The sequence below is a fragment of the Hippocampus comes genome, unplaced genomic scaffold, assembly GCF_001891065.2.
Source record: "Hippocampus comes isolate QL1 unplaced genomic scaffold, H_comes_QL1_v1.1 scaffold154, whole genome shotgun sequence".
Lineage (NCBI taxonomy): Eukaryota > Metazoa > Chordata > Actinopteri > Syngnathiformes > Syngnathidae > Hippocampus > Hippocampus comes.
In genome coordinates, this window is record NW_017806278.1 from 248,350 (window position 1) to 260,674 (window position 12,325).

Here is a 12,325-nt window from a genome sequence, read left to right on the forward strand (position 1 = left end):
ATATATATATATATATATATATACACACACACACACACACACACACACTTATTTATTTATTTATTTTTTCCATAATTTTCAGAAAAGTCCACTTTCATCTCTGCAATAAGTAGGCGGTATGACATTTTGTTTTTTCTACTGTGTCTCACTCATTTGGTTGAAGTCACTGGAGCGAAAAATGCGTTACGTCTATCAATTGAAAAGGCTAAATACACTTGCAGCCGATCCCTTGCTGACTACGGTTCAGTGCTGAGGACAGTGATGACAATAACGCCGCATGAAAAAGTTAACAGTGTGGAAAGCCCGCATGGAAAAGTTTCAGTGCCTTCTGAAAATGACGGTCGAAGGTGTCAAAGCTCATCTGGACACAGGAAAACACAAAGATTATGTACGAGGAGAGAATTCATATGCAAAGTTGACAGAAGAGTTCTTTGTTAGTCCCGGAAACAAAGAATAGAGAAAAAATACAATTATGAGAAAGAATGCTAAAGACTGAAGTGCCATTTTTTTCAGTGTTCAATTAAAACCCTTGTGCTGCAATTTCTACGATGTTTGTAACACATGGGTTACCCCATATGTTACAATTTCTACAATTTTTGTAGATTTTTGCGTATTGTCATCTTTAAATCAAAGACACAGCATAAAAAGTGTGTGATATGAAATATTCCAATTCATGTTTTATTCATATAGATTTATATTTATGTTTTGGTCATAGCACAATACCGCTTTTATTGTCCATAGAGGGCAAAAATACAAAGAAAAAAATAAGAACTATATGTGTATGTATAGCACTGATGCCACTGAACATGTCGAGTGGTTGAAAGTGAAATAAATATTCAGGAATAATACTTTTACAATTTTCGTAAAATTGTATGTTGCGTTATATAAACTTATTTAGATCGACTGCAGCACATGGGTTATTATCCTTGTGAGGCTACTGTTTGATTATTTACATGATTACAGTGAAAAGAGGAATGCAATATAAATATTTTGTTGAAGCTTGATTTTATTTAAAACCCCATTATTTATTTGTCAAGTAAGACTTCAAATGAGGGCGACCCGGTGTTCGACTGGTTAGCGCGTCCGCCTCACGGTGCAGAGGTGCAGGGTGCGATTCCAGGTCGCGGCCTTCCTGTGTGGCGTTTGCATGTTCTCCCCATGCCTGCGTGGGGTTTCTCCAGGTTCTCCAGTTTCCTCCCACATTCCAAAAACATGCATGACAGGTTAACGGGACAATCTAAATTCGCCCAAGATTGGATTGTTTGGGTTGAATGGTTGTTCATCTGTGTGTGCCTTGCGATTGGCTAGTAACCAGTTCAGGGTTTCTTCTGTCTACTGCCCGAGAACAGCTGGGATTGGCTCCAGCATGCCCTGCGACCCTTGTGAGGATAAATAGATGGATGGACTTCAAAATAGAGCTATGACAGTATTATGCTTTTTGTTTTATTTTCTACCCATAAATAGGAGGCATAAATTAGGGCTGCACAATATACTGAAAACAAATATCATTGTGAAATACTGTAGACATGCAATAAATTCAGATGGAATAGATTGCTTTAATCTAACTTTGACAAGTCCGGTGCAACCTTAAATGCGCATCCTCACCCAATAAGAGAACAACATCGACAGCCATAAAATACATCCTTGGTGCTATAATTTGTGATACACTTAATTCCTTTCCACGTGCTCTGAGGGTCGTTGGAAGCGAAGTGACCTTGCTTTTTCTGAGCTGAGGAGTATATAGCCCTCTGATTCCCATAGCCAGCTCTCCGCTTACTGCCCTGCAAAATGCTGATTATTCGTGTGCTCTGAAGGTAACATCCCTAACCTTCAGCAGTGCCCTCACCTCTGCATTCAGCCAGGTTCTTCTGGTTCAGGTAGATATCGATGGTCTTGGTGGTGGAGACGTCAGCACATTTTGAGTTGGTGCCCAGGATGGATGAAGTATATTCCTGCAGGGGCCGCTTTTTCTTCTCAAATAGCTGCTTCCCTGAAGATCTGCCAGTTTGTGCCATGAAAACTAGGGCTGAAACAGGTCCTTGAGTAATTCGAGTACCTAGTTTCTAAAACATGCCTGAGGCATTTTGTTTCTGCCCCAGGTAACCATATATTTATTTACGGTACATATTTATTGACTGTACACAGTCAAGCCAACTGCATTCAGGGAAGCTCCTTTTATACCTAATCATAGCAGCCACCTGTTCAAAGTATTCTGTTCACCAGTGGGATGTTCCAAACAGGTGTATGATGAGCATTCCTCAACTTTCTTCTTTTTTGCCACCCTTCCCATTTTGGGGGGAAACATGTTGCAGTCATAAAAATGCCAAGTTCATGATTATTTACTATAAAAAACCCCCCAATAAAATTGATCAGTTTTAACATGAATATCTTCTCTTTGTAGTGTCTTCAGGTTGAATATTATTTGCAAATCGTATTCTGTTTTTATTTGTTTAATCCCGTGTCCCACTTCCATTGGATTTGGGTTTGTATGTATATATGTAGGCGGCCCGGTGTCGCTGTGCTGTGAAGATTTTCCACACATACGCTGTCCCCACGACAAAGTCAAGTAGCTAGAAAAGGTGACTTTGACAACAATATTGGAATATAGCTGGTGATTGATCAATGGCTTCACCAACGTTATAAGCTCCATTTACAACACTGCAAAATGGTCTGGCACTCTTGAATCCTGCCTTTTAAAACACAGGCCAAATAGGTTTTACAGACGAACTTGAGTTCTTTAATATTGTGTCTGTTCATGATTGCAGGACTTGGTTGGTGAGGTGGAGGTGATCCCTTCAATCACCATGGACAACAATGTGATTCATAATAATGAAGGTTATGGGGTGATTCTTGTGAAACCCACTCCGACTCAAGACAGGAACATTCATCTTGACAAAGGTGTTCTCAAAGGTAAAGGGTTCGAAACACTCATTATTGTCATCTTTTTTTTTTTTTTTTTTTTTTAACTGTCTACAGCATATACCAGGGGTGCCAAACTCATTTTTGTTGCAGGCCACATTGTAGTTACGGTTTTCCAAAGAGGTCGTTATGACTGTGAACCCATATAAATGTATGAGCCCCCAATTTGATGACAATTTGCCCTTTTGGTATTTTAGCAATAAGCATGAATTCTGCACACATTTGCCTTTGTGGGCCACATAAAGTTATGTGGTGGACCTGGATCTGGCCCCTCGACCTTGAATTTGACACCTGTGGTTTATAGTATTACAATTGTGTGCCAGAATCAAGCTGCTGTTTCTTCTAGATGAGCTCGCAAATGATGTTGAAAAGATGACCGGAGACGGACTGCAGAAGGATGTGGCTGGAGAGCCCGTCACCACGCCAAGCGAGACAGCAAGCAATTTAGACGATGTTTCGCCCAAGTTGACCGAGAATACACACCAAGACCGTAACGCGAACTCTGCAAGGAACTGGCAGTTTTGCCGTCAGCCAAGCGTCAACAAGCACACATCCTGTACGCTTGCTATGCAAGACTTGATTGCCCACAAGATATTTGTTTCAATTGAGGGAAACCAGTTCAAGCGCAATGGCAGGGGTGACTTTGGCACTTTTTTATACTAAGAAAGGCGAATAGATGACTACTGTGTTAACACACTCTGAGCTACCAATGTGTTTAATACTTTCATGCACTTTTTTTTTTAATATATGGCTGGCAATTGATAAACAGTCCAGAGTGAATGCCCTTTCCTCTTGCCCCCAAGTCAGATGGGATATTCTCTAGTTCATCTGAAAAGTAAAGCTGAAGAGGACTTTTCTGAACTATTGTAGAAATCCGATCTCTCGCAAGGTAATGTACATCAGGGGTACCCAAGACTGGTCCTCGAGAGCCCCTATTCAGCCTGTTTTAGATGTCTCCCTTCTTCAACACACTTGATCCTAATCCTGTGAATTAGGTGTGGCTGGATCGGGCCCCTCGAGGACTGGATTTGGGCTCCCGGGTGCACGTAATGCAAATGTTACATTTAATCAAAAATAAAAATTTACACCTATTTTTTTTTTCTTTTGACTGTTGACCAATGTAATCAGCAGAATACAGTTACATGCATAACTATTTTGACAAAAAACATGCTCTGCTACAGAAATTAAGACTTTTATGTGAAGTTCCACCATTTTGATGGTCGCATCAAATTTTGGGGCAATTGACATAATTCAAAATATATATACCAAATTTTAATACTTGAAAATCAACCAATGGCAGCAATGTAAAAGGAAAAATAGGCTTCTGAGGGCAATAAACACAGCTTGTAAACTAATTTGGCCTCTATAATACAAATATCTTGTCCTCTCTATTGTCATGTTTCTTTCCACACTGCTGAGCAAATACTGTCAAGGTCATATAAATGGAGAACGTGAGCTTTTATGTACTGTATTCACCTGGGCTCTGAAAATCAAATGTCAATCTTTTAATTTTTTTTTTTTTAATCTGTCATTCACAAAATGACTCGTTATTTAGTAGGTTTGATGAATACTGAACACTTGTTTGTTATTCTTGTACAGTGTTTGTTGTGGGTTTTAGCTTTGTGCATCGATCCTGTCTCGATGATCACAAAAAATAAAAGGCATACTTCCACAAGGGGACATTTAGTACATTTTGGAGGGTCGTTTGTATGTTGTTTCTGATCTATTCCTATCTAGAAATATTTTCCTTTGAAAAGTAATTAAATTCACCAAATTCGGTGCAAAATTGTATGTCACTTAACTCTGGTCTCTTGATATCTTAAATTAAATATTGAGCGGGACAACAGTTTGTCGTACATTTTTCAATTACATTTGAAAAATCAAACTCAATTTTTTTCCAACAATCATGTTTCTATCATATGCTATTAATAATTCATTTATGTGAAGACATTGATCATGTTGATTTCTCACATTCATTAGGAAACATGAATACAGTATCAATGATGCAAAATTATGTCGATAAACCTCCACCAGTGATTGTTTTGAAATGATCACTGAAAAAACATTCCAAGAAAATTGCAATATCAGGCTCGTGGGCTACCCATGTGGTCCTTGGAGGAAATTGGTGCCCACAGGCGGCCACGTTGGTGATCCCGGTTGTAGGATTAGGTCCATACTAAAAATAGACGAAATCTTAATCAGAGATGGCTTCATGTGCCCCTAAATGTATTTTTGATGCTGATATAAAACGTCTTCCTTTTTCCTCACACATCGTATGTGATTTATTTTCATTTTTGTTTTTATGTTTGATCTTTACAATCTCCTGCAAAACAGATTTCCCCCTGTGCTTACTATTTATAGCCATCATGTTTCAGAAACCACTTGTTGCTCAACTTAAATTCATAAGCATCACTTCATATATTACTGTATAACATACAGTAGGTCATTTTTATTTAATCTGGAGATGCTAGAGAAAAAAAAACGATGGCAGATTCACAAATGACAAAAATTAATCTTGCATCTCTGATGAAAAACATTTTGTAAAAAAATGTTGACCAGTGTTATGTAATACATTGGCCAATGTCAGAAACAAGAGCATTCATATGTGCTGGATATACGCTGTACATGATTACCATTCTTCTAATTCCCAAAATATGATTAAAGACAAATCAGCAGAAACACCTTGGCAATATCAGTTACCGTACTCATGTTTACCAGCTCTTGTAAAAGTTGTTTCGGCAGCTACAGGGTATTCCCTTGAGCGGGGGAAAAGGGTAGCGGGGTAATCAGAGCCAAGTCGTCAGTCCTCAGCCAAATTGGATGAGGTGAAAAATCTGGTGGATTGGTGCAAGTGTCAACTGGACGAAGAAGATCGCTGTTGACTTGAAATTTCAGCCGAGCCACATGTCACCAAGGAGTCCAGATCAGCAGTGAACTATCTTGGTCCCTCCCTGCACACAATTAAGTGATGGTGCGCTGAAGCTCCTTGAAGCATTTAGGCTTGCCATGCAATTGGTGTGACTCATATGTGTCGAGGCTTCAAAACGTAGTTCAATCCCCTCTGGCACCACCTAGTGGACATAATCGCATGCAAGTGAGAGAATTTTCTTGTGCAAAGTTTTGATTAAGATTACCCTCATAAATGATGACATGGAAAGGGTGGAGGAAAATGCGGTGAGTCTGTATTGTCGTGGATAAATAAAAATGTACTCATACAAAAAGTTTTCTCGTATTCATTTTTATTCAAAATAGACAGTTTTTCCAACTGAACTTCACGATCCGCTCCCTGAACCGGTCACGTGGTACAGCCGGTTTCGAGGCTTCGACTGTCATCAACCACGTCGTGTGAGCAAAGTGATTTTTAATAAATGTCTTGGTCATCGGGCCTGGGTGTGAACAGTGAAATTGAACTGCTTTCCAAAAACGGTGATAAATTACAGTTAACTCCCGATGTAAACTCGTCCATTAGAAATGTTGTATTTAATTGGGTTGTGTTGGGAGAAAAAGGAATTAGCCCAATGATCCAAAAATATAAATATAAAATACAGTAAGTGTCACAAATGTCAGTGCCCTCCTCATACCTCCAAAATTGTCACTTTTCATAAGACCCCAAAAACGGCATGTTTGTACAACCATTCACATTAAAGTACATCATTAAAGCAAGCAAGCCATTTTCAAAACTTAATATCAATAATTCGTAAAAAAAAAAAAAAAACCTGCGGTACTGAACAATCGTTTAGATTTTGGGGGGGAAAAATTGTGATATACATGAATGAGGTTTCGGAGAGCGGACTGCAAAAAATAAACACATCAGGAAGGGGGGAATACGTTCAGAGCATTGTACATGTGGGAACTTCGCAGCAAACAAATTGAATTGTAGCCTTTGGGTACAAGGTGAAACATCAACAACCAAGAGCAGTCCAGTCGCCTAAATCAACATTTGCAGATTACAATGCCCTTGATGACTGACATTTTATACGGACAAAATAAACAAAACTTTATCAATGTCATTTTTTTAATCAAAAAGCTTCAGTGACATTTTGGCAGAGCTTCAAAATGCTCATCACTGCTCCTCGTCAGACTCTTGGCACGTTTTCAGGTGGCACTCCTGGACCTCCAGTTCCTCCTCACTCACCATTGCCGGGTCGATGGCAGCATACCGCGTTCCGTGGAACTGCCGCAAATGAATCTATTGATCGAGGAATAAGGGGCAGTAATGATTAGTATCAAAATAATGAACATGTACGTTTCCTGACCACAACGACCAGTGACGTAATATTGCCATGTCATCATTCATTTACTGGATGTGGAGGGCTGACAATGTGGGTTTGGGAAACAATCGGAGGTAAAATCCTGTTCACAAATACACTAACTTACTGGGCCACTCCGTTACTTCTTCATCTGACCAAATTTCTAGAAACAGAAGATTGGCTGTGCACTAAGTGGGAAAGGATGACTCCAAACTTCAAACCAATCAAATACATGTTGCAATCGGGAGCCAATAGTTATTTTCCTGACATTTTCGCTCTGAGGGCAGTCCTAATTTTGTTTGGCACCCCTGTTTACAGCTTGGGACTTTTACATTCAAATGACACCCACATAGCAGTTCGGTTTCCAAATGACAGGCAGTCACACCAACATGACAATCAAGTCTTGACAAGGCTCCCTTACACGCCGCCATACCTGGATGTAGAGGTTCACATCGGCACTTCGGCAAAGGTAAGGGAAGTTTCCGCCAGTTTTCAGATGAGCTCGTTTGGCATTTGGAAACAATTTATACATCTCTTCTTTTGCTTCTAAAGACAACGCACTCTGATCAAAAACCTAAGTGGTGTAAAAACAAACACCGTGGCTTGTCAGTCAGAATGAATATGGATTGTCCAGTATTTCAAATTCACATGCATTCCCACTTACATCAATAAGAGTCACAGCAACATCCTTGATTTTGTGTGGCTCCACGTAAGAGTTCTGGCAGTTTAGCGTTAACCTGGATGCCAGCTCTCTCTGGTTTAGGCTCTCCAGCTACAGCACATAAAATACGCATTACTTTCATTGAGGACCAGCGAAGCCCATAGAGCCTCCCTTACCCTGTCAACCATGAAGTCGATCGCGCCAGCCATTTCTGGGTCGACGGGTCCTTTTGCAAAGTTCCCTAGAACAATCTTCTTCAACATGAAAGCTGGAATCAACCAAAAACTAAGCAAAAACAATCCAATTAATTTGTTTTAAGGGCATACTCGCACCGGGACATTTGAGCCGTGCCGGATTTGGCCGAGATTCCGCCTCCCTTTCGAGTTCACCCGTCACACTGCTGTTTAAGCTTTTGCCCATTGGCAAGGCAAGTGATTGTGCTAGTCATGGAACCTATGCACTGTGCAGGCGCATGGCCCTGTGTCACCAGGCTTGGCATTATGTACGGTGTATCAAATCTATAATCCATAATTACCGTATTGGCCCGAATATAAGACGGTGTTTTTTGCATTGAAATAAGACTGAAAAAGTGGGGGTCGTCTTATATTCGGGGTCTAGACATTATACCCATTCATGACGCTAGATGGCGCCAGATATCATTGAAGCGAATGCTGAACTTGACTTCCCAGGCCAAAGTGAACCCTGCCACGAAGAATAAAAATAAAAATCGCGGTAGCATGAAGAAGAAAAATAAAAAATAGCGGTAAGAAGGAAAAGAGAAAAAAATAATAGAAGAGATAACAGAAAATGGAGAAACGTAGTGACAATCTGGAGAAAGGTGGGTCGATGACTGGCCAGGTTAACCGGCAGCTGAGAAGTTAAGATGTAATTTACATTTCAAAAACCAGAAGCCATTCATTTACGAAGTTGCACTTAAGATTTGAATAAGGTAAAATAACATGCTCTTTCTCTCAAATATATTGTTATAATCATTTGTTTCAGTTGTACTGTAATTATTTTCTGTATAAAAATTTATTTGGTGTTCAAAAAGTTTTTTTTCAAACTTGAGTCTTGAAAAAGAGGGGGTCGTCTTATAATCAGGGCCATCTTATATTTGGGCCAATACGGATTCCCACACACCAAGCCTACTCTGCATAATATGCGGCGATGGTGAGTCGTATTTTTCATGCACTTTGTATTTGCGGTGTATCTTATTTTGAAGGCACGTTTAAACATTACCATAGCGACCAGAGATTGTTGCGGCGAGATAGGACGTTCCTTGTGTCGTGATTTGTGTTTATTATGTTTAGAAAATACCACAGTTTTCATGCAGGTCATATCAAATTATTTTGTTATATTTATCCGGTCGCTGAAAATATTGTCTGATATTAAGCTGGTCCGTGGGGCAAAAAAGGTTGGGGACCGCTGATCTAGGGCTCAATCATTGCACGGCTTGCCCAGTGCGAGTACGCCCTTAATCACATGTTAAAGTCTCAAACAGCAAGAAATATTGAGGAAAAACCTGTTCGCTGTCCATGTCTGGTTAAAGATGGAAGTATCGCTGAATGAATTACACAGTATCAAAGAGTGCACCCTGGGGGACTTGCATGAGAACTCTGCAAACTTCTGGGCCAGGAAGCCACCCAAGGATGCACCGAAAAGATGAACCTTGATCAAGTTGAGACAGAATTATCATTAGATTAAAAAAAAAAAAAAAGTGCACATGAGGGAGATAAAAAACAAAATACAAATGGTATACATCATGCTATGTTTTTATTTACTTTTCACTATAACATAAGCACAGTTTTACAATTTGTGAACTTTGTCAGATTTACTGAAATCACGGCTGTAGTTTGTGATTGGATTATTGGGGGTTTGTCAACTCACGAATAACGCGAGAATTTAGCTGGCAGGCACTCTATGAAATGCAAAAGTATTCGCATACACAAGCAATTAAAAAGTACAATTTTCATAATACAGATATTTTAACAAAAATAGACAATAACAGAGCTCACATATCTGTAAATGTGAAAAAAAGTTCATGACATTATCCACATTGGTGGGAGATAAAATGCTAAAGGGGCCAAAGAAAGAAACAAAAGCTTACTTTATCTAACTGCAGATGATCGAGAAGTTTCCGAAATCCATCACAGAACTCCATTAGATCCCAGTACACTGGATACTGAAGCTGAAACACACACCAAACAAAAAAATACTAGTAACATTGAGAGAAATTGCCAAACAGAAGAAAGGCGGGACGGCCCAGTAGACCAGTGGTTGGAGCGTAGACCTCACAGTGCAGAGGTACGGTTCATTTCCAGCTGTGGCCTCCCTGTGTGGAGTTTGCATGTCTGCCCGGGCCTGCGTGGGTTTTCACCGGGTACTCCGGTTTCCTCCCATATTCCAATAACAGGCATGGCAGGCTGATTGAACACTCAAAATTGTCCCCAGGTGTGAGTGTGAGCATGGATGGTTTTTCATCTGTGTGTGCCCTGCGATTGGCTGGCAACCAGTTCAGGGTGTCCCCCGCCTACTGCCCGAAAAAAGCTGGGATAGGCTCCAGCATCCCCCGCAACCCCTGTGAGGATAAGCGGATCAGAAAATGGATGGATGGAAGAAAGGCAATCTGAACCATGGGCTAGATTTTGGCATTTACATGACGGAGAAAGAACCATCCATCGTTCCAGGAATCATTCAGGTTCGAGCAGAGTATTGATATGTGCACCCACTGATGAGTGAAAGGGGAGAAAAAAAACTTCACTCCCAACAGGCACCTTCAGCATGAGTGATACATTTCTGTTGAATTCAATACAATAGACTCACAGATATCACCCTGTAGCCCCAGCCCGTCAAAGCCAACATCTGTTGGAAGAACACCTCTGCGGTTCCACTGACAGGCGGAAGGAACATGATGGGGCACCTGACGCTCTTCGGGCCGGCATCATACAAGGACCACACTTTGCTGTCATCATCATCAACAATAATCTAGAAAGAGAAAAATAGCAACAAGGAAATGAAAAAAATATATATATCCGGATACATGATGCTTCAATGTGTGAAACAATTCCATATTCATCTTCTACACCGCTTATCATCACGAGTAAATGAAAAATTATTTTGCAGACATGACAATCGCTGTTCAGCAAACATTCTTCATTCATGCCAGTGACCGGTAAAGCAGAGGAAATGAAACATGATTGCAGAATGTTTCTGTAACTCTTAGTACTGATGACAACACATAGTATGTTAAACGCATTTTGAAGCATTAGTCTTAATTATAATAACAATGTTTGACTTGTATTTATTACTGTGTACTTCAAGTGGAATTAAACTCCAAATTTGGTCTATTAAAGTCACATAATGAGCATTATTACTCCATCAATATATCAATGCGATGATGATCACACGAACAGCAATAATCTACATAATGACCCAAAGAGTTTTTGTTCGACATGGTCCGCGTACAACAGTACAGTCATACCTCGGTTTTCGACCATAATCCGTTCCAGAAGGCTGTTCGAAAACTGATTTGTTCGAAAACCGAAACCATGTTTCCCATTGTAAACAACCTTTTTTAAAGCTTTTTTTTTTTTTAACTATTTTACACCATAAACTGTATACACGTAATAAGAGAGTAGGTAATATGTAAAATACTGTCCAAACAAACTGGTAAAAATAAAGCATACATTTTTTATCACGTCCGCTCACATTGGACGCTTTTTTTTTTTTAAATCTTCATTGAACACGTCTGCTCACAATGGAACGTGACACGAGGAAGCGTCACTTCCTCATGTAAGGAAGGTGAGAGGAGTTGAGTGGTGCATTCAAGTGCGCTCAGTTTGGTCAAGAACCGATTTTCGGTCGTAATCCGAGGGATAAAAAAGGCACAATTTTTAAAATAATCGTTCAGTTCGTCGATCATCTAAAAAAATTCAACTATGTTCAGCATTCTAGAAGTACGTTACAAGCCGTTACCCTCAAAATACTGGCATTTCCCCATTGTTGTCACTCGTTCAGTTCACACTAGAAGACAGCAAGTTTCACCCTCCAATCTCATGAGCAAGATTGGAGGGTGAGCTAGATCACTGCGATACAACACTCAAAGGTTCTGGCCGATCGATTGCCCGCGCAGCACTGGGTCTTTCTGACCACTATTTCATTACTATTTAATTCCTACATACAGACAGTAACTCAAATGTGTAAAACCGGTTGTTAAGTCTGTGAAGAAATGGACCGATGAAGCAAAGCTAGCTCTACAAGAATGCTTAGACTGCACTGATTGGGGCGTCTTTGAAACTTCAACGGGCACACTGGATGAATACACAGCAGTGTTGTGTCCAAAGACCGGCAACCCGAGGCCAAGGCCAAGGCCAAGGACTTGCCTCCGAGGCCAAGGCCAAGGCCAAGGACTTGGAAAATTTTCCGAGGCAAGGCCAAGGCCAAGGACTTGAGAAATTTTCCGAGGCCAAGGCCAAGGACCAAGGACTTGCTTCCG

General features: G+C 40.3%; 2 protein-coding genes across 5 annotated transcripts in view; one reads left to right on the top strand and one right to left on the bottom strand.

Annotated features, from left to right (window-relative positions):
- shcbp1 (SHC SH2-domain binding protein 1) overlaps positions 1 to 3,711 on the top strand; it is a 26,808-nt gene extending 23,097 nt beyond the window's left edge. The window contains exons 12-13 of one of the 2 annotated variants that reach the window (XM_019857852.1): positions 2,766 to 2,910; positions 3,266 to 3,711. In XM_019857852.1, coding sequence (XP_019713411.1) covers positions 2,766 to 2,910; positions 3,266 to 3,582 — 462 coding nt within the window. In that variant the 3' untranslated portion in view covers positions 3,583 to 3,711. The remainder of the gene's footprint in view (positions 1 to 2,765; positions 2,911 to 3,265) is intronic. The other variant, XM_019857853.1, reaches the window with a different exon arrangement.
- Positions 3,712 to 6,146: 2,435 nt separating this feature from the next.
- spg21 (SPG21 abhydrolase domain containing, maspardin) overlaps positions 6,147 to 12,325 on the bottom strand; it is a 23,208-nt gene continuing 17,029 nt past the window's right edge. The window contains exons 2-8 of one of the 3 annotated variants that reach the window (XM_019857857.1): positions 10,654 to 10,815; positions 9,938 to 10,018; positions 9,353 to 9,498; positions 8,007 to 8,115; positions 7,834 to 7,941; positions 7,603 to 7,743; positions 6,147 to 7,108 (exon numbers count right to left, since the gene is read on the bottom strand). In XM_019857857.1, the coding sequence (XP_019713416.1) occupies positions 6,983 to 7,108; positions 7,603 to 7,743; positions 7,834 to 7,941; positions 8,007 to 8,115; positions 9,353 to 9,498; positions 9,938 to 10,018; positions 10,654 to 10,740 (798 nt within the window). In that variant the 5' untranslated portion in view covers positions 10,741 to 10,815 and the 3' untranslated portion in view covers positions 6,147 to 6,982. The remainder of the gene's footprint in view (positions 7,109 to 7,602; positions 7,744 to 7,833; positions 7,942 to 8,006; positions 8,116 to 9,352; positions 9,499 to 9,937; positions 10,019 to 10,653; positions 10,816 to 12,325) is intronic. The other 2 variants (XM_019857855.1, XM_019857856.1) reach the window with 2 other exon arrangements.